Genomic DNA, 25,952 nt, shown 5'->3' with positions numbered 1-25,952 from the left:
GTACCAGCCCCACCCATCTTGTATAATGTGAGAGATTTGAAACAACAAATCTATTCAAGCCAGTGCTTATTACTAACCTACAGAAACCTGGAGATAATCAATGTTGTCGGATATCATTAAATTCTGGGGTGGTTTGTTAGGTGGTGATGACACAAGTTACTTCAATTTCCCTTTTATCTTGTACCTGTTCTGATAAATTGTATTTGGAAGAAATTTATCCATTTCAATATTAAAAGTCTTTAGTCTAATTATTCATATCCCTCAGAGATAAAGTTTACCAATCTACTTAAAAATACATCAGAAACAAAAAACTTACATCCACACAAAAATACATACAAATGTTCATAGCAGCTTTATTTGTAATAGTAAAAAAACTGAACAACTCAAGTGTTCCTCAATGGATGAATGTTTAAGCAAAATGGGATACATCCATACTATGGTATATTACTCAGCAATAAAAAAAAAAGGAACAAACTATTAATACATGCAGCAAATTGCAAGAATCTCAAGGGAATTATGCTGAGTGGAAAAAGCCAATCTCAAAAAGTTACACTCCGTATAATTTCATATATAAATAACATTCTCAAAATCACAAAATTATAATGTTAACAGATCCATGGTTGCCAGGAATTAGGAATGGAGGAATATTAGTAAGGGAGGGGAATGGAATTGAATATATAAGGGTAGCATGAAGAAACATTGAGGTAATGGAACAGTTCTGTTCTATCTTTTTTGATTTCAGTTGCTATCTTGGTCATAGTGACCAATCCACATGTGATAAAATTGCATAGACCTACAGACAGACACAACAGTCTGTGAAACCTGAATTGTAGATTGTTACTTCCATCCATTTCCAGGTTTTGCTATTATACTGTAGTTATATAAAACGCTATCATTGGGGAGAAACTAGGTAAGGGATACAAGGATCCTCTGTAATATTCTTGTAACTTCCTGTTAATCTGTCATCTCAAAATATAAAGTTAAAAAAACCCTTATATTGATCTCATCCAATATCTTGGGTTAAACATCTATTTAACACCCCATTAAATATATGGGAGTAACATCCCCCCCACCTCCATTAACTTTCCATCTAATTCTCACTGAGGTTGACTTTTGTGTCAAGACCTGAAGAAAAAGATCTAGTCACAGAGTACTGGAGGGGATGAGGAAACTTCCTACACTTTCTACAGGAAAGAGCAAGTGTAAAGGCCCTCCTATGAGAGCATGGCTGCACGGTGAAGGGCACTACAGTGAACAGTGTGGCGGGACCAGAGTCCAATGAGGAAAGTATCCAAGACTGGCATTCACTCTCAGTGAAAAGCCATTTTTGGAGGGCTTCGAGCCCATGAGTGAAATGACCCCTTAACATTTCAACGGGATGCCTCTGGCAGCCGAGTAGAACAGGGGTGTGAAGGGCTGTTGTGTGTCCAGGGGGAGCCCCTAGATGTGGCTTTGGCGTACATGGTGAGAGGTGGTCGGTTCTGAACGTATTACTAGGTGTGTATGACGGCCAAGGGCAGCGTAACCGAAATGGAGTAGACTGGAGGTGCAGTTTGGGGAGCAGGGGGAAAAGCCGAAACTCAAGATTTGAACATGTTAAATATGAGAGGTCTCTTAAAACTCCAAATGGAGAAGACCACGCCTACCTTACACACCAGCATCGTCTGCTTGTATTTTATTCATCTTGGTTTCACTATGACTCATTCCAAAATCAACCATTTAAAAAATTTCTTGTCTGTCTCCCCCCAACTATAATGTCAATCTTGTGAAGTTAGGGATAAGTTTGTTCCTATAACCCATTCCTGGTATATGGATTATTAGAAACATACTTGTTGAATGAGTCCTGGAAACCATATAATCCTGAACATTTGACAATGGATAGTATGTGACGGATATAACTGTAGGTGGAAACAAACTCAAAGCCTTAGTTTTGTTCATTATGACAGTGACTCCCACTCAATTTTTCTACAACCCCTGAACTTAAAAAGCACCTGGGAAGCATCAAAAGTACTGATGCCTTGGTTCCGCACCCAGAGATAATAATCTGGGTTATGAGATTTTTAAAAGATCCTAGTTATAGACAAATTTGGAATCACCGTATATGGGAGATGTCAATGATTTAAAAAAAAAAAAGACATAGGCTTTGTTATGAGCATAATAGGATAGGCATTAACTATAAAAGAAATACAATCTTGATGAAATCTCATTTCTATTACAGTTTCTCTCTATTGCCTGGTCCATGGTTTTTCCTTTTCTTCCTGATCTAAATAGTCTAGGGCATACAGAGGATTACCTGATTCATATGTATTGGTCTATTCTCAGTAACAGGTTCTGGATCCAAGGCAACTTTAATAATATTCCCTCTACAACAAATGTTGTCAATTATTCTCACCTACTTTTCAGAACCATCTCTTTTCCTATATTCCTGCTTAGCTTTATTCTAAATGTCTTACCTAGATTGCTGGCTGTTTTCCTTGGGAGGTCTATCTTCCACATCATCTATTTTTTGTACATGAATGCCAAAGCAATCTTTCAAAAACCCTGAACTGTTCTAGCTATTCAATGTCCTCCATACAAGTCGCTACCTGACTCATCTAATGTGGACCTTGGGCAAATTCTGTAAGGTCACTGACTCAATTTTTCTCATTTGTAAAATATTGACAATACAAAGGGGGGGAAAAGATCCTCAATAACAGACCTCAGAACTCAAAACTATGTCTATGAAACACTCCTTCCCCTGTAACATATGTAGTTAAAAGAGGTTCCATTCACCATCACCATCTTTGGGAAGTAGAAAGAGGACAAAAAAAAAATTAGAATCCTGACCATTACTTTCTAACTAGGAAGAAGTCTTGGGGAAATTATTTCACAACTCGAATATAAGACAGCAATCATAATTGCTGTAGGGAAGGAAAGTTACAAAGTGGGTTGCTGTAGGGAAGGACAGATACAAAGTGGGTTGTTGTGAAGGTAGAGTAGGTTTTCAAGTATTTTTCTTCTATATCTCTAGTGAAATATAATTCAGTCTACAAAGTAAGCCTAGACTGCCTCATCTGGTTCAACACTTACCATCTGCCCCATAATTTTCCTTTCGGAGTTTCAGTACACCCTATAGCAGAACAAAGCTCAATGAGCTAGTTATTCATTTGTCTTTCCTTTATCCACACTGTGAGCTTCTAGAGAAAAGGCTTGTAATTTCGCTGAGCTCTAATGTTAAGGACTAACAAAGATACCTCTCTTCATATCCTGATGTCCCACAGAACTGTCTTCACACTTCTGTAATTACACTGCTTTATCATGGCTATTTGTGCACTTGTCCTGTACTCTCCACTAGACAATGAGCTGCTAATATCTACTCCACATTCCCGACATACACAGTACTCTGTATCAGTGGTTTCCAACTGCCAATGCGCAGGTGCAAAAAGATTGAAAACCACCACTCCATACTGTACTAAGTGATTGGTCAAGTTAAGACATATATTAATCTCTGTGGTCTTTTCATTTCTTTTAGATCCTTCCCAGCGGTATATATAGAAGGCAGGTGGTAAGTTAAATCTCAACCTAAGGAGTATCCTGATAGCTTAGTTAAGCCAAAAAATTATACCAAGGAAAACAAGATAACTAAAATGTACCATAAGCTTAATATTAACACTAAACAAACAACTTTTAAGGTGGACAAATAATTTTATTTTGTGCATGCAAATACATGTCAAGTACTGCAAACTTTTTCCATCAATTTTCTCTCAAACACTGAAAATCATGATGCTCTATTCTGTGAACAGCCAAAGCTAATTATCTCTTCACTTCAGCGCTACAGCAAAAACACACAGAATTCACTCTTCGCTATTCACTATCATCACAACCCTCATTGTCCATCTCCACCCTCCCCCCATATACAGGCCTTATAAATCCTAGCCTTCCCCCATTTAATCCTATTCCTATAGCACAAAGGGAAACATTACAATTTGGAAATTCAAATTGAAATAAGTGGAATAGAATTTATTCCCATATATAACCCCCATTTCATTGTACAGAATTATTTTAAATTATAGTTTTAAATAGAAGCTGAGTATATGCCTTAAAAATGAGCATTAAATCCATCTTAGAGATGGTGCCTGCTTTTTACATGATGGGTGTACACCATCTTTAATTTCATTTACATTTCAATCGAACAATAGATTTGCAAAGAAAATGTCTAATACAGACGTAAAAATATTCACACTAGAGCTTCACAATCGGTTGTACAATTGACAAACAGGCCTCTTTTCCCAAACTTTCCAGCTAAGCAAATTTATAAATGTAATCAATGCAACAAGGAGAACATTTCTCTTTCACTTCCAGGGAAAAGAATATGCAATTAACAGTATAAATGCAGACAGCAGTTGCTGCAAGCTAATTAACCACGATACTCCCAAGTGGCTGTACAGTGGATATGTGCAGTACAAATAAAAGCCACATGTGTTGTATCACAACTACAGTATAATTGTTTGCCCAGCTAAGAGAATGCATGCACTTCCATGCCTTGGGTTATAGACTGAGGCCTAATTCTTGACAGATTGATGAAAATATATGCAAATGACCTTGGTTTTTGGCAGTACTAAGTGCAGCCAGTGTCTGTGTTCCACTGGTTTGAGGCTTGAATTTTTTTTTTTATTAAAGAAAAAAAAAAAACACCTGCCAATTTCTGCCTTAGGGGAAATGACTTGCTCTTGGAGTAAAAGTAAGATTTCATTCGTATTCCCTTGCCAGCAAAGGGATACAAAAATGCTAGTATAAAGGGAGAACCAGCATATTTATTCAATTTATCCAGAAAATGGGATACTCCTTGAGCATGTTAATTTGGTTCTGCTTACAGAGGGGTTTTACAGTAAGTGATCCCATCAACACTCTGCATTCACTACAACACAAGAAAAGTTCTTCCGCAACACTGATGATTACACTCAGCTGCAAAGCAACTTTTCCCTGTAATTATCAGTTACCAATATTGACTGACAATATGCTCAGAAATTGACTCAAAGAAGCTAGGTAAAAAATATTCAGATTCAAAGTTGATAACTCATGCTAAATTTGATCACTACAAATTCTACCCTTGTTAAGATGACAACATGGGCTTTAACATCTGAAACGTAAAAGTATGGTAAGATGGTCTTTAAAGCAATGTTTTCAAATATTTAAAATGTTTCCATTTTAGAGCCCTACAAATTGAAGTGCATCCTGTAACTTCTCAAGGCAGCTTATTAATTTGGGATGTGCTTTTAGCATCAACTTGAAATTTGAGAGAAAGTGATCAGATCTACACAAGTGGAAAATTTCGGTTCTAGTAGAAAGAAATTTCTTTTATTATTCTCTTGTGTGTGGTAAACAGCTAATAGGATAAAAACGAATGCCACAGGTCCAATGAACTACCTTCTCTGGCAAAGTACAATGCACAACTTTCATGCTTGACAGTGATTTATCAGATGGCATTGAAAGTAAGTCACAGAAGCAAAGACATGGAAATATGCTTTTTCACGTACCAACTAAATGAGCTATATGTGGAACTTTCTCAGAATTTATGAAACAAAATAAACAGAGACTCAAAAAACAGAACTATGGATGGTATATTCATTCTGAGTGAGGCACACGAACTTCAGAATGGGACCTAGAAACTAAAAATAACAAAAAGTGGGAAGGAAAAAAATACCCACCATATTCTCACCTTCCTGACCTCCGTGTTTTCCTAATTAGATCACAGACAAAACATGCAGTTTCGTTAACAACACTACAAACTTCCTCTCTGTTCACTTCATATACTGATTTTAAAATATTGTGTATATCACAGTATGTTGGTAAAATGGTGAAATGATAGAGAATATCCCCAATTAAAAAAAAAAATTCCTATGTCTGTTTGGATTTTTTTCCCTCTAGAGTAACAGTAAACACCATTATGAGAAGAAGGACCGGACAAATGCTTTCTTCCAAAGTGGCAGAGCACCAGGGTCTTTACTCCCATTAAAATTAAACCCAACAGGAGAATAGAAACTGACCACTACATAAATAAATGATACAATATGGAAAACCCCCAACAATTCCTATGTTGTTAGTGAGAGAGAGAGAGTACATTTTTAATAGGGAATTAACTGTTTTATGGGATCACCTGCTGCAAGACAAGCATTATTTTAATATAAATGTTCAAAGACATACCAATAAGGTTGGAAGGTATATACATATACAGTGATGCAAATGGAATTTCACTGGACAAGTAGGCAAACACCTAAGCAGTTTATCCCAACCCCCTCCAGCAGAGCACAACCAATTTCAAAATTTCAATTTTAAAATTAAAAGATAAGGTTAAATACACAAGATCAATTTATGTAGTATATATTCACCCTCAGAACGTGCTGAAGATGTTTTGCGTAGTTCTGTTGCACAGAGGGTTCTTTCCCTGAGGGCACATAAGGAGCTCTCAAACTGTTAATAGGTCTCTATTTTGTAACAAAATAGCGATTTTAAAATCTTAAAAAAAAATACATTACCTTCAACATGGAAGATCTCACTATTTAAATATCCATGAAACAGACACACTGGTTTGCACATCCTTTTTGGAAATACAAACAGCAAATAAAGTACAGTGGAAGCATGTCAAATGTAAGAAGCGCATATGTATAGAACGGTTTGGATATAAATTATTTAACAATCATGTTCCTGTAATATCCTAGGCTAATTTCTAATGTCAGAAATAAGTTAATGTAACATGGTTTAAAACTCTCGTTCCTACTCATTCCAGGTTACGGAGTGAAATAAATAAAACGTCTGTAGGGAGAGGGAGCACTGGCCATGGCAGAAAGGGACAGTAGGAACCACAGGGGATAAGTCAAGGCTACTGTGCAGAGATGCTACAAAGAAACATCTTCATACATCTGAGAATCAAATAAATGTGTAAGATCTTCCATACTGACACCAGAATATCAAAACTACCCCTTTGTTTCTCAGGCATATTTACAACGTTATCAGTCACCTTATGAGCATGTTCCTTAAGACAGGTATCAAACACCAGTATTGACTCATTCCGATCAAGAAATTTCAGGGAAATGTCAACCCTCCCCGCCCCTGGAAATGTGCACAAAACTTTTTATCAAAATCTTATCTGATACAATGCTGTGGTTTTGTAAAACAACTAAATAGCTCAGACGACCAATAACATGATCCTGTTTAAGCATCTTGCTAGCAGGAAAAGCCCTTACATACAGTACACCTGGTGAAAGATCAGCTTGGCTTAAAATATTCCAGTACAATTTTCAGAGTAAACAACTTCACAGAAGTTAATTAAAAAAATAATAATAAAAGGCAAACTAATCTTAAAGAAACGGAAAAAACGAAGAGACAAACTAGGTAAGATCACCAGAAGGAATGCCCAGTTTTAGTTTTCAAATGCTGACTGAAATTTAGGTTTCAAAAAATACCTCCCACAAATTTGAAGCGTGGCTGGATGAACATACTGCACACTTTCAGGTGCCAAGTCAAAACCCTTTCCAGTCACATTTTAGCAGGGCATAAATTATTCATGTTTTTAAGAATGAATAAAGGTTAGCCAATGTTATCTTATCACATGGTTCATAGTCTTTTCAACCTAACAGAAAACAAGAAAAATTAAACCCCAACATGAAGTAACAATAAACAATATTTAACCAAGATAATGCAATGAACATCCAAATTAATTAAATTAAAAACCCAGCAATGCCATCTTGTTAGTCAGTGCAAACGCTACATACAGGGTTTTCTCAAGAAAGCTGAAAGCACCTGATTCTTATGCCAAGTCATCAGATTCAATAATGTACAGGCTTAAATCTGCATTTTAAAAAACTGCCATTACATTAGTGCATAATTTATCAAAATTGTAAAAACGATTCTGCATAACTTAGGAGAATTTAATATCTAGTACATCAGCTGAAAGACTTAGGCACTTGGTTATATATTTAATTACTTACTTCAACAAGTAGCCTGTGTATAAATATTAACAAAGCACAAACTATTCTTGAAAAATGGGAAATTAAAAAAAAAATTAAACACTACAGATAAAAGCACTGCACCACACTCCTACATATAATGCAGTAAAGAAAGCTAGTATATAACCCTGTAAAATTCTATGGTAAGAACATCTAACTTCACTCTTTGAAGTAAAAAGAAAAGAAAAAAAAATCCATGCAAAGTCCCATGAAAAAGATAAATAAAGCAGCTGGAATGAGATGGAAATTTCTCAGTGAAACATAAAATAGAAATAAATAAGTTAATTAAGTCTACTTTCACTAGATGTATCATTGTAGGATCCTGCTAGTTTAATAACTGAGTTGTTAATTTTCTATAGAAGCCATTTAAAATAGGAAATGGCTCAGTTACTGCACCGGATTGCTACAAACTCATAAAAAGCTGCTTGAAGCTTAAGTTAAATGTCCAAATTCCAATCACTTCTGGAAAGTGAACGTGTTACCCTAATAAAGTAAAATTTCTTACTTTTTTCATAATGCTAATGCAAGAGGGCTTGAAGTATCAAAGAGTCCACAGGAAATGGATGCCCCCCATAATATCTTTTTTTTAAAAAAAATATACATTATATAATATATATTATATATATAAAAAGCTAGTGTAAATGCCTCCATGGTATGGTCACAAATCTGAAAGATGAGCCTCCTTTCAGCTGTTTACCATCTTCCCATTTGCAACAGGTTTTAAAAAGTCGTTTTTCTCTTCAGACATAACATGAGTTTTCAGTATGAGGTTGCCAACACTGACAGCTGTGACGGGGAGGCAACTTGCATTGCTAATGGACACCGGAAGAGGCTGGCTAAAGCAAGAAGTTACCGGCATAACCGCTTTTTGCTCCTCCCTGAGAGAAAATAAATGACATGAAAATAAATTAGCTTTAGGTGAAAACTTTCAAGAGTAACATACATGTTTAATGAAAATTGGAACAAAATTTAACAGTCCCTACAAAGGCATGTTTTTATCACTGAAAGTATATCGGAAATGCCTGAAAGATTCCATTTCAAAAATTATAGTAACAAATTAAGATACTAGTTGACTTAAAACCAACAATCAAGTTCAAGATTAAGTCATACTTTTGCCAGTGAAAAGTAGTAATATTAAAGCCAAGAATATCAACCTTTCTTAGAAAAGGGAAATCCTTCACCTGGATTTTAATTTTCCATTTTGAGGTCTTTATTAAGTCTGATAATCAAACTGAGGAAACTGGGGCCAGAGAGAGAGCACAGCGGATCAGGCACTTGCCTTGTGTGCAGCTGAACAGGGTCTGATGCCGGCATCTGACATAGCCCCCTGAACCCCGCCAGGAATGATCCCTGAGTGCCAAGCCAGGAGTAAGCCCTGAGCACAAATGGGTGTGGCGCTCCTCCCCACAAGAAAACCAGACTGAGGTAGTCTAAACTGATCTGGAGCACAGAAACTAACTCATACCCCAATATGAGATAAACTGCAGGCTACAAAAATGGCCTACTTTATTTGTTCTTATTTACCTCATTTTCCCTAGAACTCCAGACTGAGCAAATCACTGCCCACTTAATACTAGGTTAACACCCATGTGTGATAAAGTCAGACATAAATCTGATACCGCGCTACTTCTCTTTACATACTCATGCCCTATGCCCCGGCGGGGAGGGTGACTTCTCTGTCTAACACTCACAGAATGACATGCTCTTCACCTAAGCTCTGTCTCCTCTGCTCCAGGGGTTCCTTCTGGCGCTGCTGGACAGTGTGCCCATTTTCCACTGCTGTTCCATTCATCAACTGATCACTCTGAGAACTGATACCAAGCTGCAGGTCTAGAATCTCCTGAGGAAATAAAATGTTAATCCTTTTAAGTGTGGGTGTACTTCAGACTTTGATGTCCAAGTGGAATAAAATCTCCTAAAAATGGACCAGAGAGCCACAACTGGGGTTAGGCTGCTTGCCTTGTATGCAGCCAACCCTGTTCAATGCCTCGCACCATAGACAGTCCCCTGAGCAGCACGGCGAGGGGTCCCAGGAACAAATCCTCTGCACCACTGGCTGTGGCCCCAAGGCCAAACCCAAACAAAGTCCCTCCTGAGTGTCCCACTTGCAGCACTCACTTCAATCTGTTCCCCTTGACCATCAGGCTCATCAGTATCAAGTGCTGACAGCTCTAACTCAATGTCCCGATCAGGTTTAGTATCAGTTGTATCTTCTGCATAATCACTCTGTAATTAAGAGAAAGAATGATTTCACATCTATGAAAATGTGGCTTCCCTTTTAAATTAAAATGGGTGGGAGGAGCAAGTTTGATCCCCAGAAACACAGAGAAAAACAATTTTTTAAAAAAGAACAAAAACAAAATAAAGGGTCAGGGAAATGGCTGAAGTAGCAGAGTATGTGCCTTGTATGTGGCAAGACCTTAGCTCACTGCCTAGTAGTGCCTGCCCCCAACCCCCAGTACTGCTCCTGTGGCCACAATCGTCCCCAGCACCAGTGGAAGTGGCTCCAGCACTGCCAAGAATGCCTCCACTTTAACAGAGCAAAATCAGAGCAGGTAAAGTGCTTTCTTTGCACACATCAGACCCAGGTTTGAACCCTAGCACCCAATATGGTCCCCCAAATCCTGCCAGTAGTGGTCCCTGAGCAATGCTGGTGTGGCCCTCAGAAACCAAAATAAATAAATAAAACCAAGAAGTCAGAGGGATAGAGAGATAGTACACTGGGCAGGTCGCTGTCCTGCACATGGCTGACTCCCTCAGCACTGCCAGGAGTGACCCTGAGTGCAGAGCCAGGTGTAAGTCCTGGATTACTTTTTATTTGGGCCCCGCAAAACAAAAGTTTGGCCCTCCAACAACAAACAAAAATACAAGTGACTGAGAAAGAGAGGAGAGTAGAACCAGAGGGAGAAAGACAAAAAAATCAAAGTTAAAATGAAACTAACATATTATAACTTAAATGATTTGATTTCTCTAGACTAAGAAAGAATAAACGTTCAAATGAGATTGATATCAATAAGGGCCAGAGAGACAGTACAGCAGACAGGGTATTTGACTTGTACATGACCAACCCGGGTCCCATCCCTGGCCCCCCATATGGTTCCCTGAGCCCTGCCAGGATTCCTGAGAGCAGAGCCAGGAGTAAGCACGGAGCACTGCCAGGTGTGGCACCAAAACCAGAAATAAGTTTTGGTGCCACAAATTAAGAAATCTGAATACAGTTTCATTTCTACTGTAAGTTTTAAAAGGAATCATCTAGGGCTGGAGCGACAGTACAGCAGGAAAGGCATTCGCCTTGTATGCAGCCAACGCAGGTGTGATTCCTGCAACCTACTTGGTCCCCTGAGCCTGCCAGGAGTGAACCCTCAGCAGAGACAGAAGACCAGAGCACTGCCAACTGAGTGTGGCCTCAAAATAAACAAAAAGGAATCATCTATCAGAAAAAAGCACACTAATATTTAGTAAGTGACCGCATACACCATGGTACAGCAGCAGTAAATGATAAATTCATTCTGAATGAAGCGAAGAGGTTGAGTTTCTTTACCTCTCCATTTCTCAGTTCAATTTCCTTGCTTAGAAGATTTAAGGTAAGGTGGCGGCCTTCATCCAGGGAGTTCCACTTCTGCTGCATGGCCAGGGCGTTGGCCTCCCTCTGAAGAAGCAGAGAGTTACTCTTGGCCTAGGAGAGAATAAAACGAAAACTAAGAGCTTTAGGGTAGGGGCTTGCGGCGCAGCAATATAGCATCTATGAGAGCCCCAGGGTTGGATCCCCAGCTCTGCAATAAAACAAAATCGAATCATGCCCAGAACCTACCTGCTGAAGTTCAATGCTCAAAAGGTCTCCAGTACTGGAATGCTTTCTATGACCAGATAAATCCGTAACAATGAACCTGTCCCTTTAAAGAGAAATATGTTAACTGCATTATAAGTGAAATAAAGCAACTAAGGCAGTAATGTCTACATACAAATTTTATAAAACAGATTTGCCTGGCAGACTTGCTCTCACCACTGTTTTAAATGTAAAAGCGAAAATTGCTTTCAGGGTGGGGAGCTATTTCTGTGCATGAGAGGACCCAGGTTCCATCCACGGCATCACATGGTAACAGGCACAATCAGGAGCAATCCCAAACAAATGTGGTTGTAGCCCCAAGCCTAACAAATTACTTCCAAGCATTTGCTACAGATCTAAAACTAGCAAAATTTATGAGCAACTGGGGAGTATAATTTGTACTCTGAGAACAAAGAAAACTAAGAAATTAAGAGTGCTCCCGAGTTCGACCCCCAGCATCCCACATGGTCCCCCAAGCACTACTAGGAGTAATTCCTGAGTACAGAGACAGGAGTAACCCCTGAGCACCACCAGATGTAACCCAAAAAGAGGAAAAAAAAAAAGAATTAAAAATGCTATTACCGTTCGATATAGTGTGCTGAAGATGTGGCCTCATTACCATAAGAACTCCACCTCGAATCAACAGCATTGACATAAGGGACATAATCTATAAATATGTAGGAAAAACAAAACACCAGTGATCAGAAAAATGAATTCATATAAATGTACACTGTCCATAAAATATCATATTTCTTCCAATAGTAATGTTAACCTGTACAAATGTTAAGCTGTACACTTAATTCTGAGTTGACTAGGATTGTGAAATGGAGGGAAATGTTCTATCTATCTTAGAAAGTGGGAACTAAAAAGCATAGCCCTAGAACACGGTGGTGAGACATGTGTTCAAAGGATTACCTGAGACACTGATTGGCTTAGTTGCACTTCCTTGGGAAGCAGTGGCTTGGACAGGATCTGTAGTGTGATACCCTGTACGGGACGATCGGGAAATTGCACCCCATTTTGAGATGATAGGCCCATCACTGAAAGGAATTATCGGGTCTTCTTCTTTCGTCCTTCTCTGAGTTTCAAATAAGTGCACTCTTCTCTTGACATCTCCACTGTCCAGGTCCTGCATTGAAACAAAGAAAATCAATAAAAGGACTTCTGGGATTTACTTCAGCGAATAATAGAAGTTCATGCTATCAAGGAACATGTAATTAGGCTTCCTGATAAACTTAACACTCGAGGTAGCTCTCAAGGAAAGCCCAGTTATCTATCTAAATCCCAATTCCTGAACTGTGGGTTGTGACCCCAGATGAGGTGACATAACTGAATGGGTGAGAGGTCACAAAAAATCAGCAACAGTGAAAGGTTTCTGAACATGCAATAATGAAAAAATAAAACATGAAATAAATCAAAGGTGCTGCTGGCAGCACTAATCTCCATGACATTCCTTAAGAAGAGAATACAAACAAAAAAAGTTTAAGACCCACTCTAAAACACCAAGCTATGTTCAAATAATTTCATTATAAGTGCAATTTATTTCATGCTTACAGGTAAGCCCTATAACAACAATATGAAGATAAAAGTACTACGTCATTCTAAAACTTGAGTTAACATGTATGATATTCAACTGCACTCCAAACCCATAAATAAGAAAAAGTCCCTCCAAATCATACCATCAACACAGCATTCGAATTAGCAATTACATCTCTGGGCTCCGAATCGATGGCATTTATACAGGAGCCTATGGTGCCACAAGACCAAGGAGAATAGTGGGAAAGACGATCTTCTTCAAATTTTGTGCCACTCACACTTTCAGAGAACTGATTGAAAAATAGAAAAAGAGGGAGGGAGGCAATAACCATTAGCCAAAAAGGAAAAACAAGCCTTAAAATCTACAGAGTGGGGGGCAGGAGTGCACTGGCACTGTGGCCAGTCCTGATGAGGACTTGGTCCTGGCTCTGTGCTCAGGGGTCAATCAGTGCTCAGGGTGCTTGGAGACCCTATGTACCATCTCTGACTCCAAAATTTACAGATTCATAACTAGAATAACTATTACAGAACACACATAGAACTACATAGTGAACCTTCACTATGAAGGTATATTTAAAATCCTAAATACTAAATAGCACTTGCATTATTTGTACTTAGGAATAAAAAGTAGGGTATCTTTTCTTTTTACTTTGCATTCTAAGTTTTAATAAGGAACCTCTGATTTATACTACCCAAAGCAATTAACAAAAGGAACTAGGGGAAAAAAGTGGTTAAATTTTAGAGGCACTCTAAAAGTGACAGGACTGGAATAATACAATTTTAAGAATTTTAAATCCAGTCTACAACTAAGGAAGTTAAAAGACAAAAATATTAAAACACTTGATCCAATTTCTATTATCAGCTAATAGCAGATTGTCACAGAGAAATTTTTTTCTCAGTTCAGAGGAAAAAAAATGATTTTTCCCTTTTTAGCTTTCAGACCCTCCTGTCAATGCTGGACGTGGCAGGAACTCAGGGATTTGGCATGCAAAGCTATCTCAGGCTATCTCCATGGGCCCTAAAATATTTATTTCTTAAGCATAATATAAAAATATTTATGTTTTTCCATTGAGCAAGTAATATTCTATCTGTTGTCAAGATGTTCATCTACTTTAAAAACATCAATTTGAGGGGCTGGAGCAATAGCACAGCGGGTAGGGTGTTTGCCTTGCACGCAGCTGACCCAGGTTCGATTCCCAGCATCCCATATGGTCCCCTGAACACCGCCAGGGGTAATTCCTGAGTGTAGAGCCAGGAGTAACCCCTATGCATCGCCAGGTGTTACCCAAAAAGAAAAAAAAAAAAAGATCAATTTGAATCTTGTTTAGAACTTCAGTGACTTACTGAAGTAACAGTGGATGAAAAAATTTGGTATCTAGTTGAACTTCAAAATAATTCACTAAGCAGAGTGAACACAAATGAACAAGACTGGCCGAGCTGTGGATGACAGGGGCAGGACACATGGTATACTACACTATTCTACTGATCTGTTTGGTTTAGGGGCCACATCCCCAAAGTGCTCAGGGATTACTCCTGGCTCAACATTCAGATCAGTCCTGCCAGTGGTTGGATGACAGTATGTGGAGCCAGACTGAGCCTGGGTTAATGACATGTGAGGTAAGCGCCCCATATGCCCTATATATCTCTTTGCCCCAACTATCCTATTTTTGCATACCCTGTACACATTGTTCATAATATAAAGAATTAAAAATTGATTCTAGCGCTGGGAATAAATCAGAGGAATTTTTAAAAATAGGGCCAGAGCCCGGCAAGCTACGGAGTGTACTGTGCCCACACGGCAGAGCCTGGCAAGTTACCCGTGGTGTACTGGATATGCCAAAAACAGTAACAATAAGTCTCACAAGGAGAGATGTTACTGGTGCCCGCTCGAACAAATCGATGAGCAACGGGGTGACAGTGACAGTGACAGGGCCAGAGCACTAGTATGGCGGGTAGGACATCTACCTAGCATGCAGCAGACACAGGCTTGCTCCCTGCGAGGAATGCTCCTGAAGCAGAGACAGGACAAAACCCTAAGCATAGCTGAAGGTGGCCGCAAAACACAAAAACAAACAGGAAAACTGTTTTACATAATGCATTAGGGTGTGCTGAAATGATTCTGATATAAAAATTTGCTTTGGAATGACAAGAACAGTAATTAATCATGATGTGAAATACTATGAATAGTACAGTACAGATGTCTGAATCTCAAGTGAAGTAAGGAAGAAATGCCTCACATAGACCAAGCACATTAAAATCCTAGCCACTGACACCCTAAGTTCACTATTTGAACAAATTACCTAAATTCTCTGTGCAGGAATCCTAATCTGCAAAATACAGACAATACCTTCCCCCTAAGATTTTTGTGAGAATTAAATGACATTATGTAAATGCTTAGTACAGTCCCCGGCACAAGTAGGTGCTCAATAAATGGTGGATCTAAATATTAAGAACCATAAAAATAAGAACAGAACAAGATTACAAATCTGACAGAAAAGGAACTGTGCTGTTATCTTCAGAATGTCACCGGGCTTATCTTTATACTTTATGTTAAATAAACTCAAATACATACATGAAAGCATTAAAAATATCTCACACCGCTAACCCTGGCTTGACTAAGTGCTCTCAAGTCAGCTTGTCTGACCTATCTTTGTAATGCCAAACAAGTCAAACCTTTCTTACATCAGCGCGGAAGTCTACACTGAACAGAGGAGAAGGAGGTGTTGGTGACTGTGTGGCAACAGGCAGAGTTGAAGAGACAAGAGGTGCTTTCTGAGTGTGGTACTGTGCCCACTGCTCTGGCTTTCTTCTTATCTGCTCCTCGCAACTGGTCTTCATATGACCACAGGGTTCCTACGGGGGATAAAAGAAACAATCTTAATCATCTAGGGAGCAGTAAATAAATTTGGAATAAGCTCTGGGAATAATGTTTAAATAGTTTATTATGCTGCTGAGTCCAGAAAATACTTCAAAGTGTGTGTGTGTGTGTGTGTGTGTGTGTGTGTGTGTGTGTGTGTGTGTGTGTGTGTGTGTATATAGGGAGGGGGCTATCAAACATGTAAACAAAAGGCTAATATTCAGCCAAGTTACATGACAAATCAAGTCGAGTGCACCCTACTTGTAGAAGTCATCTGCCTGTATGTGGAGATCTGAAAAACAGGCTCATTCTTCCATTTTGAAGATTTCTATTCACTACCCCATCAGTTTCCTATCCAAACATTACATTTATTGAGCATTAATATGCAACAGGTCCAGTTCTAAGAGGCTTATTTTTACTGATTTAATCCTCACAAGTTTTATGAGGTAGGTATTTCCATCCAACAAATGAAAAAACTGACATAGAGAAGTTAAGTAATTTCCCTAAGTCACAGAATTACTAAGCAGAGGAGCCAGAACATGTATGTGAGTGGCCTGAGCTAAGGCTCTTAACTGCTACTGTCGAAGCACCCCTATTGCCATGATGACTTACCCTTGGTAAAGGCACAGTTGTCCTTGGCTCACTGGGTGGCTGACAAGCCATTGAATAATACCCATCTAATGAGTTGTATCTTTCCCGCAAAGATGTCTGGTAGACAGATGAGTGCATCACATCCATTGGAGGTAAAGAATTGCTTCTGATAATGTCATCTCGGTACAAAGGGGGGCGCCAGATGCGCCTGCTATCATATACTGGAGCATACATCCCAGAAGGGACTGGAGGAACGGGTCCATACGGCTGAGGAGGAGGAGGTTGGTAAGGAGAAGAATTCATTCGATCTCGGGGGGAAAATGTGCTGTAATGATCAGCATACGGCATGGAGGCAGGTGGGAGGGAGGACTCTGGAACATTATTGGACCTCACAAAGCGAGGAACACAGGGAGCCACACCAGCTGGTACTGTTGGCGGAGGTGGGTAGTAGCCTTGAAAATTGGAAAGAATATTTAATGTAATCTTAGTAAAAGCCAACATTTTAAAAAAGGTTTAGATCTAAAGCAGTGCTTAATGTAGGAAGATAAAATAAGCATTGAACTTAATCTCAATATCCTCACCTGCTTTAAAAAAGAAACTAGGTACTTTCAAGACACCACACTATAAAAATAATGTCCAATAATTTGTTATTAAACTGCTCCTTAAGAATGCGTGACAAAGTTATTAACAGAAGACTGGCAAATTCCTCTTAGGGTTTCTATTAGCACAAGTTTTATATTAAATAGCTCAAACACTAATTCTTGCTCCTTTTAGAAGCAGAAATTGGAGACTTCTTTCAAAATCAATGTAAGCTGGGGCCTGAGAGATAATACAGCGCGTAAGGAGCTTGCCTTGCATGCGACTGAGCCACGGTCAATCACTGGAACCCAATGTGGTCCTGCAATCCCCACCATTAGTGATCCCTGAGAGCAGAGCCAGGAGTAAGCCCTGAGAACTGCTGGGTCTGACCCCAAAACAATACAAAACAAAATCAATGTAAATTATGCACTGCCTTTCCAAAACTGTGCATAAGAACATATAAACTGCAGACCAAAGTGAGAGCACGGTGGGTAGGGGGCTTGCCTTGCTTCTGGCCAAATTTGGTTCCATCCCTGTCATCCCATATGGTCCCTGAGCCCTGCTACAAGTGACCTCTGAGTGCAGAGACAGTAGTAAGTCCTGAGCACTGCTGGATGTGAGCCCAAAACAAAACAAAAAAAAACCCAAAAAAACAGAACAAAACAACCCATGTAAATCAAATACTTTGAATAGTTTCAAGGGCTTTACAAAACTCTAAATCCATGCATCTCGTACTTGATTCTTAAGAATGAGGAAGTAGATTCCAGGTGAGGCAAGATGCTGGCTGACATTCCTGGGCCTGCTCCAGACCAGAAGGCCCCTCCTTTCTGGCTTGGTCCCAGCAGCCTCCACATATGACCTGTGCCATACTAATTGACACATTCACACTTCTGAGGTGTGTAGCCGAGTATGTGGCGCAGCAAATTACATGTTGCTCACAGTTATACTTCCTGTATTTCGGTGAAGGCAGGCAGAAAAGAGGGCAACCCCCAGCTTAATCCCTTAGCATCTTGAGGGTGACTAACTATCAAGATTCATCTCGACAAAGCAAAAACACTAGAAAACCATTGTTTTCTAGTAGAAAGCTTACCAATTTTAATGAGTGAAAACTATCACCAACCAGAGACACAAACAACACTCTTCAGTTCAGTAAAACCTCAGACAATGACTTTAGTGACACCATGGATGAGAGTGTTCAATGAACTCAAAGAAACCTTAGCACAGCAAAGCACAAAATATGAGTCTAAGTAAGAAAACTGCCACAATAAGAAATGACAGATACAAAGAGCATGGCAGGTGATATTAAAAAAACGACAAAAACAACAACAAAACCCTCCTCAATAGAGGTCTGAATAGCAGATTAGCAGCAGCTACGCTAGGAGCTCAACCATGTGGTGAGGAAACCGCTAGGAAGGTGGTACATAGACGGGAAAGAAATAAACAGTATACCAGTAACTTGGGATGTTTTCAAGAGGAACAATTAAGAATCATCAGAGTCCCTGAAGAACAGGAAGGCAAATTTGATGAAAAAAATAAGAGCTAAAAATCACTGATATGGGGCCGGAGCAATAGTACAGCAGATAAGGCGTTTGTCTTGCACTGCGTTCCCGGCATCCCATATGGTCCCCCAACACCGCCAGGAGTGATTCCTGAGTGCAGAGCCCGGAGTAATCTCTGAATATCCCTGGGTGTGACCCAAAAAGAACAAGAAAAAAATCACCGATAAAAATTCCCCTGAGTCAAAGAAGACAGGTAGGTGCTGAGATCCAAGAGGCCTGGAGGGTCCCAATGAAAACAGACTCCAAGACACATTGCACTCAAAATACTAGAAGCTAAAGGGGACACGCTGAAAGCAGCAAGATCATAAAGGGAACATACATACAAAGGAAAGCCCCTAAGACATGCAGCAGATGCAGCAAATGAGATTCTGTGAGGCAGAAGAGTATGGAGGGACATAGTACAAAAAAACTCAACATACTGAACACTTCACCAAGAGCACTCTATCTAGCTAGACGATCATGCAGATTTGAAAACAGGTAAAGAGCTACCTGGACAGACAACAGTGTTGGGAATTCATAGTCTTTAAACCAATTTTCAAGAGCTTTTTTGGCTTGTTTTTCAAGATCATATTCTCCCTTTAACATGCAATTTACTGACTTGTCTCTTTACTTGCTGATTTCCACTCTGGAGAAGCCTGCGTTCTCTCTCCATAGATACTTTTCTCTAATTAATTTTCAATATAAAAACTATCTTGCTTCCCAAAGAAAAACATACCAAAAAAGAGCTTTTTAAAAGGATAAGGCAGGTAGGGCAGCGCCCTATCATACAGCAGGTACGGTGCCTGCCTTGCATGCAGCTGATCAAATTCATTTCTCAATATCTCACATTGTCCCCAGAGCCCACCAGAAGTGAAGTTCGAGTGCAAAGCCAGGAGTTACTCCTGAACACTGCTGGAGTGGCCCAAAACCAAAAAAAAAAAAAAAAAAGAATAAAATTTTTTTAAAATTATAAAAATAAAACAACAGGACAAACTTCCCAACATGTGGCGTTGAGTCTGGCACTCAATCATGCTGCATATGGTTGCCTGCTACTAGATTAAGAAAGGCATGTTTACTCCTAGCCCGCTAAGAGACTTTATACATTTCCAACAAGGAACTAACATCTCATTTACAATGACTATTCCATGTCTGATCAGTTATTATTTTACATGCAGAGATTTTTAATTCACTCTTTACTTATTAAGACACTTAAGCAATATCTAAAATAATTTCTGTTATAAAACAAGTATTCCCTTTTTTAGGATAAAACACTAACTTTACAGGCCTATTCAAATTTTTTTAATTTGAATTTTCTCGATTTTCTTCATTATTACTAAATTTTACATTTGAAGGTTTTGCCTGTTTCATGGAAATTCTAAAAATATTAGCACAGAATTTTTTTAAAATAAAGTTTATGACAGAGAAGGAATGATAATTATTATAAGATCCAAGTACAAAATAAATTTAATGCATTATATTTCAGATAAAAGAGTTAAAAACTTAATTATGTAAATGAGAATAGGCAGTATACTATATTGCATTAAATGATCTGAAGTTCTTGGGCTAGAGAGATAGTACAGTGGGTAGGGTGCTTGCCTTGCACTTGTCCAACCCAAGTTCAATCTCCCGTATCCCATGTGGTCTCCTGAGTCCACCAGGAGTGATTCCTAAGAGCAGAGCCAGGAGTAACCCCCGAGTATGAACCAAATGTAAAATACATAGATGTATATATATGCACATATATATACACACAGACATATATATATAAATTTTGAAGTTCTTTACATTGGTTAAATCATATAGCAATCAATCACAAATGGACTTTCATTGATTTATTTTCTGATAATTCTAATTGCCATTCCTTTAAGGTTTTGGGGTTTAAGATTTTGGGGTTCTTTTGTTTGTTTTTGGGACAACCCCAGCAGTGTTCAAGTCTTATTCCTGGCTCTGCACTCAGAAATTACTCCTGGCAGTGCTTGGAGGAATATATGGAATGCTGGGATCAAACCCAGGTCGACTAGGTGCCAGGCAAATGCCCTACTGACTGTATTATCACTCTGGTTCCTCCTTTAAATTTCGTTGGAGCAAGTAATATAAAGTAAATTTGTTATCTGTCTACAAAGTCTAGGGGTTGGGAGGGAACCTGGGAACACTGGTGGTGGGACTGGTGTTGAAACGCTGCATGACCGAAATATTTCTATTTGGACAACTTTGAAAATCATGATTGTCTTAATAAAAACAAATTAAAAATAAGAGAACAAGAACCTACTAGTACATGGGAGAGAGAGTACATGGTTTACAGTGCTTGCCTTGCATCCCGTCAAACCCAGTTTATGTTACCAGCACCAAATATGATTCCCCCAAGTACTGCCATTACTCAGTGGCCTGTGCGAGGGGTCGCTCCTGAGCAGAGACAGAAATAGTCCCTGAGCATCACAGGTGTAGTCCAAAAGAAAAAAAAAATCCAAGATCAAAACAAGAACAAAAATCTATTGGTATATAAAAATCAAAGATTTTTCTCTTTGGTTTTTGGATCATGCACCCAGCATTGCCTAGAGGCCACTTTTAGTTACGTGCCCAAGTGCTGCTCAGAGAACATACGGTAGAGACTGAACTTGGGCTTCCTGCACTCGGCCCACTGAACTACCCATGCAGATACAAAGATCCTTGAGGCAAGACTAAATTTAGGATTATGGAGTCTAAATTATTTAATTTGGGAGTGGAGAGGTGGGGACTCCCAAGCAGTGCTCAAGGAGCCAGAGGGCTACCTGTGGTATTCAGATCAGCTGTCCTCCCTGAGGAGTCCTGCTCTGGCCTACAGTGCTCAGGGCCACCAGGTCAACCCCAGCAGGGCTCAGAACTCCTCAGGGATATACCCTGCAGTGCTCTGGGCCACTCATGCGGGGAACAAGGCACGCGCTCCAGTGCTGCAAGCCATCTCCCAGCCCCAGTGATTAAGTTTCCTATGTAAGTAGTCTCCACAGATAGAAACAATCCACCTACTTATCTAACGACCACAAATATTATACCATACTCTCTTTCTTTCTTAGAGTTGTGTAACAGTACTTACCTGTCTGTGGGTACTGTGGGACTTCAAAGGGTATCTGAGTCCTCGGATCTTGAAAATACTGAATGTTTTCAGAATGCTGAGGATATACTGGTACTCTAGTTATAAATGGGCTGGATTTTGGAGGCACAGAATTTAGCTCTGTTCCAACAGAAGAGGGCCCAGCTGAGGTAGCCACTACATTACTTACAGGCGTCTTGGGTGGAGAACCAATTTTACTGAAGAGAAAATTTAACAAAGAGAAAATGATAAATCATTACCTATTGTTATTAAGTTTTACTCAGTAGAGATTTTTCATAAAATAATACAAGGAAACAACTAAGAGAAAATACTTTGGGTATTACCATAGTGAAATATTAAAGCACTGAATTTCACCACCACCTTGCACTACTAATTCACAAAAGCACTTAAACAAATGTCATATTTTGGGAAAGAGAATAGAAAAAAATGCAAAAAGTAAAACATCTCAGATACATTATTCTCCCTTTACTCTCTCCTTTAAACAAAGATCTTTTTCATACGGAAATTTTAAAAGCTTCCCTGCTCAAATAAGTTCTCCAGAGAAACAAGATAGCCTATCAATAGAATCTGTTGGAACAAAGCAGGAAAGATACATAAAGAGTCATTCTACTAAGATCTAGATTAACTGACATGCAAATTTCTTGAAGAAATGTCATTTTTATTCATTCTGTTAGCTGATATATCCCCAAGACCTAGAACAGTTCCTGGTAGGAGGGTACAGCTAAGTAAACATTGTGGGACAAAGAAAATAGTCCCTGTCACATACACAACATGCATGTAGTACCTACCGACTCAATGTATGAAATGCCAATAAAACAAAAAGTCATTAACAGAAGATATCATCAAGTCAAATTTTGTTACAGCTTGGACATGTGGTAATTCAAGAAAATGATCTTTCTAGTGATGAAGAAATTCAAGAGTATTTTCAAACATTGATATGGATTAGAGAAAAACTTTAAACATAAATACTTATCCAAAATTGTGGGGCTAGAGCTATAGTACAGCGGGTAAGGCGTTTGCCTTGCACACGGCCGACCTGGGTTCAATTCCCAGCATCCCATATGGTCCCCCAAGCACCGCCAGAAGTAATTCCTGACTGCATGAGCCAGAAGAAACCCCAGTGCATCGCAGGGTGTGACCACAAAAAGGAAAACTGTGAAGTGTTTTTCTTCTATGATGTGCAAATTACCAAGCCAAACATTTTGGTGTAATTAGTGAAAATGAATATGATTTCTGTCTTTAAGGGTATAGTATAGCTGGAGAGATAGATTGGATCAGATAGTGTATATATTCTTAGTATACTGGAATTGAGTTACATTGCTCAAGTGTTATTAGAATGCAAAAAAAAATAGCAAAAATAGAAAACTGATTGCACAATAAATCATTGTGAAAGGCTTCAGAAGTAAGGTGATAGCATCTAAGCTAGTTTCAAAAGCAAAGGCTGACTTGAGGCCCTAAGGACATTGGCTGCAATACCATAAAATGGTATTCTGATAGTGGCTGTTACAAGAGAGAGTCTAGAATTCAGAAAGTCACTTAGGTGTCTGCCATTTCAAACTATATATGTAACATTTTGACAGGAAAGACATGCTAAGTACTTAGTACAGTGTTTGGAATTTGGTTGGTAATAACTTGTAATTATTGCTATAAGGTAATCTTAATCATATTTCTTAGTGACTTAAACTTCAAAGGCTAATCATAGCTCTAAAATATCTCTTATAAATTAAATCAGCACATTAACTTCCATTCACAGTTCCTTATCTGTTTTCCACATTTTAACAATTACACAGACATAAATATCTGCTAAACCAGTCTGTTGTGGTAGACCTCAGTGCTTTTTTTTAAATCTCCCTTTAACATGAAAAGGAAAATATTTAGATCACCTTTAATGTTTTAAAACACCAACACCCTTTTGTTGAGTGAAACACTATGGGGGGTGAGACAGATCGTGCCAGGGGTGGGGCACCGACACTGCATGTGGCCAGCCTGGGTTTGATCCCGGACCCCACCCAGCCCCGGATGGGATCCCCTGAATTCTGCCAGGAGTGATCCTGAGCACAGAGCCAGGTGTAAACCCTAAGCATAAGGTGGGTGTGGCCCCAAGCCCCCCAAATTTAAAACATACTATGCTAACATCAAAACTAAAAAAGTTATTTCATAACAAACATATTAATTAAATACTAGTGGTAGGCACTGTTCAAAGCAGTTAGCAGTATAGTTCATTTAATTCTTGCAACCAACATATAAAGTACTATCATGATAACGATTTTATAGTTGAATAAAGTAGCGCAGGGTGGAACAGTTAAGAACTAGGGAGCCAGGGGGCTGAAATAATAGCACCGCTGTGAAGACACCTGCCTTGCACATGGCCCGCCTGAGTTTGATCCCAGCACCCCAGACAGTCCCTTGAGCCTGCCAAGAGTGATCCCTCAACAAAGAGCCAGGAGTAAGCCCAGAGTACTGCTGGGTGAGGCCTTTTCAAAATCAAAATAAAAAAAGGAAAGAAAAAAAAACGTGAAACAGTGAGCCAAAATATTAACCAAGAGAGTTAGGCTCCAAATACTCCTCTCACACTACATCTCTAGAGAATCTAAAAGGTTAAACTACACTAACTAAAATGAGGGATGGAGACCCAAGCATCTCACCTGCTCACGGTTAATTCACTCCTTTGACACCTCTTCTCCTGACTCCAAAAGTTTAAGTGGAAAAATCCAATTCTGACATATCTGTAAATCTTTTTTGTTTTACAGCTGAGTAACACACAATTTAGGGTTTCTCAGAGAAATTCAATTATAGAACTAGGACTAGAACTTAAATTTTTAGCCATTAATGCTTTTTCAAGTACATACAATTTTCTGGGAAAAAAAATTACAAAACCCTTGAATAATGGCTTTCTGGATATTGGGATTGGGGAGTAAAGAGGGTTGTTTGGGCCACCCCTGGCTATGTTAGAGAGGCCAAAGGGGTGCCGGGGATCAAATCTGGGTCAGGAGCGTGCAAGGCAAGTACCCTACCCACTGTACTATCTTCTCCGGGCCCCTGATTTTCCTTAAGATAAACGATACGCACACATTTCTTAAACAGCCTAAAAGACTCTTCTCAGCAGTTTTCCCGATACTCACTTTTCAGTCCCAGACTCTGCAGAAGGCCCGGCGGCATTCTGGCCGTTAGTGCCAACCTTCCCCACTTTCTTCACAGTCTCCAGAGCTCTGAGTGAGCTGTCAGCACTACGTGGGATTAGCTGGGGAACACTGCTTTCTGCATTTGAAATTCCGTTTGTACTTGGAACCATTTTCCCCGTTGTTTCAGCACTTCCTATGACAGAAATGACATTTCCGGCTGTGGTTGTAACAGTGCTGTTTACACCAACTTTATTTAGAAGAGGAAATGTTCTTACAGTCGCATTGATCTTTTTGTTCCTTAATCGATACCTGTTTCAAAACAATCAACAAACTGGTGAATATTTCACTAAACCTTGTATTTAATAAATAGGCAGTTGTAAAACATTTTTTAAGTATATGGTTTGAAAAAATTCATTTAGCTAAATATCAAATGAGTCTGTAACTGTTATCACATGAAAATATATCATTAACACACATATATACATACATCTACATATGAAGACACAATAAAACAAAGCACAAAGAATGCTGTTAGGGGCATGGAAAAAGGTTTTTTAAAAAATTGGAATATAGGGGGCTGGAGAAATAGCACAGTAGGTAGGGTGTTTGCCTTGCATGAGGCCGACCCGGGTTCGAATCCCAGCATCCCATATGGTCCCCCGAGCACAGCCAGGAGTAATTCCTGAGTGCATGAGCCAGGAGTAACCCCTGTGCATCGCTTGGTGTGACCCAAACCCCCCCCCCAAAAAAAAAAATTGGAACATAGGAGTCAGAGCAATAGTATAGTGGGTAAGGTGTTTCCGTGCATGTGGCCAACCCTGGTTCAACCC

The 25,952-nt window shown here is 39.2% G+C and overlaps 1 protein-coding gene across 3 annotated transcripts in view; it reads right to left on the bottom strand.

Moving 5' to 3' along the window:
• Positions 1–329: 329 nt before the first annotated feature.
• The window catches only part of RC3H2 (ring finger and CCCH-type domains 2), a 60,422-nt gene continuing 34,799 nt past the window's right edge, over positions 330–25,952 (bottom strand). The window contains exons 10-21 of one of the 3 annotated variants that reach the window (XM_055124610.1): positions 25,123–25,431; positions 21,983–22,197; positions 16,817–17,247; positions 16,030–16,200; positions 13,491–13,637; positions 12,727–12,940; positions 12,394–12,478; positions 11,797–11,878; positions 11,527–11,661; positions 10,104–10,211; positions 9,677–9,825; positions 330–8,863 (exon numbers count right to left, since the gene is read on the bottom strand). In XM_055124610.1, the coding sequence (XP_054980585.1) occupies positions 8,671–8,863; positions 9,677–9,825; positions 10,104–10,211; positions 11,527–11,661; positions 11,797–11,878; positions 12,394–12,478; positions 12,727–12,940; positions 13,491–13,637; positions 16,030–16,200; positions 16,817–17,247; positions 21,983–22,197; positions 25,123–25,431 (2,239 nt within the window). In that variant the 3' untranslated portion in view covers positions 330–8,670. The remainder of the gene's footprint in view (positions 8,864–9,676; positions 9,826–10,103; positions 10,212–11,526; positions 11,662–11,796; positions 11,879–12,393; positions 12,479–12,726; positions 12,941–13,490; positions 13,638–16,029; positions 16,201–16,816; positions 17,248–21,982; positions 22,198–25,122; positions 25,432–25,952) is intronic. The other 2 variants (XM_055124622.1, XM_055124614.1) reach the window with 2 other exon arrangements.

The sequence above is a fragment of the Sorex araneus genome, chromosome 1 (genome assembly GCF_027595985.1).
Source record: "Sorex araneus isolate mSorAra2 chromosome 1, mSorAra2.pri, whole genome shotgun sequence".
NCBI classification, from domain to species: Eukaryota; Metazoa; Chordata; class Mammalia; order Eulipotyphla; family Soricidae; genus Sorex; species Sorex araneus.
This window is presented reverse-complemented; position numbering and strand designations above follow the sequence as displayed.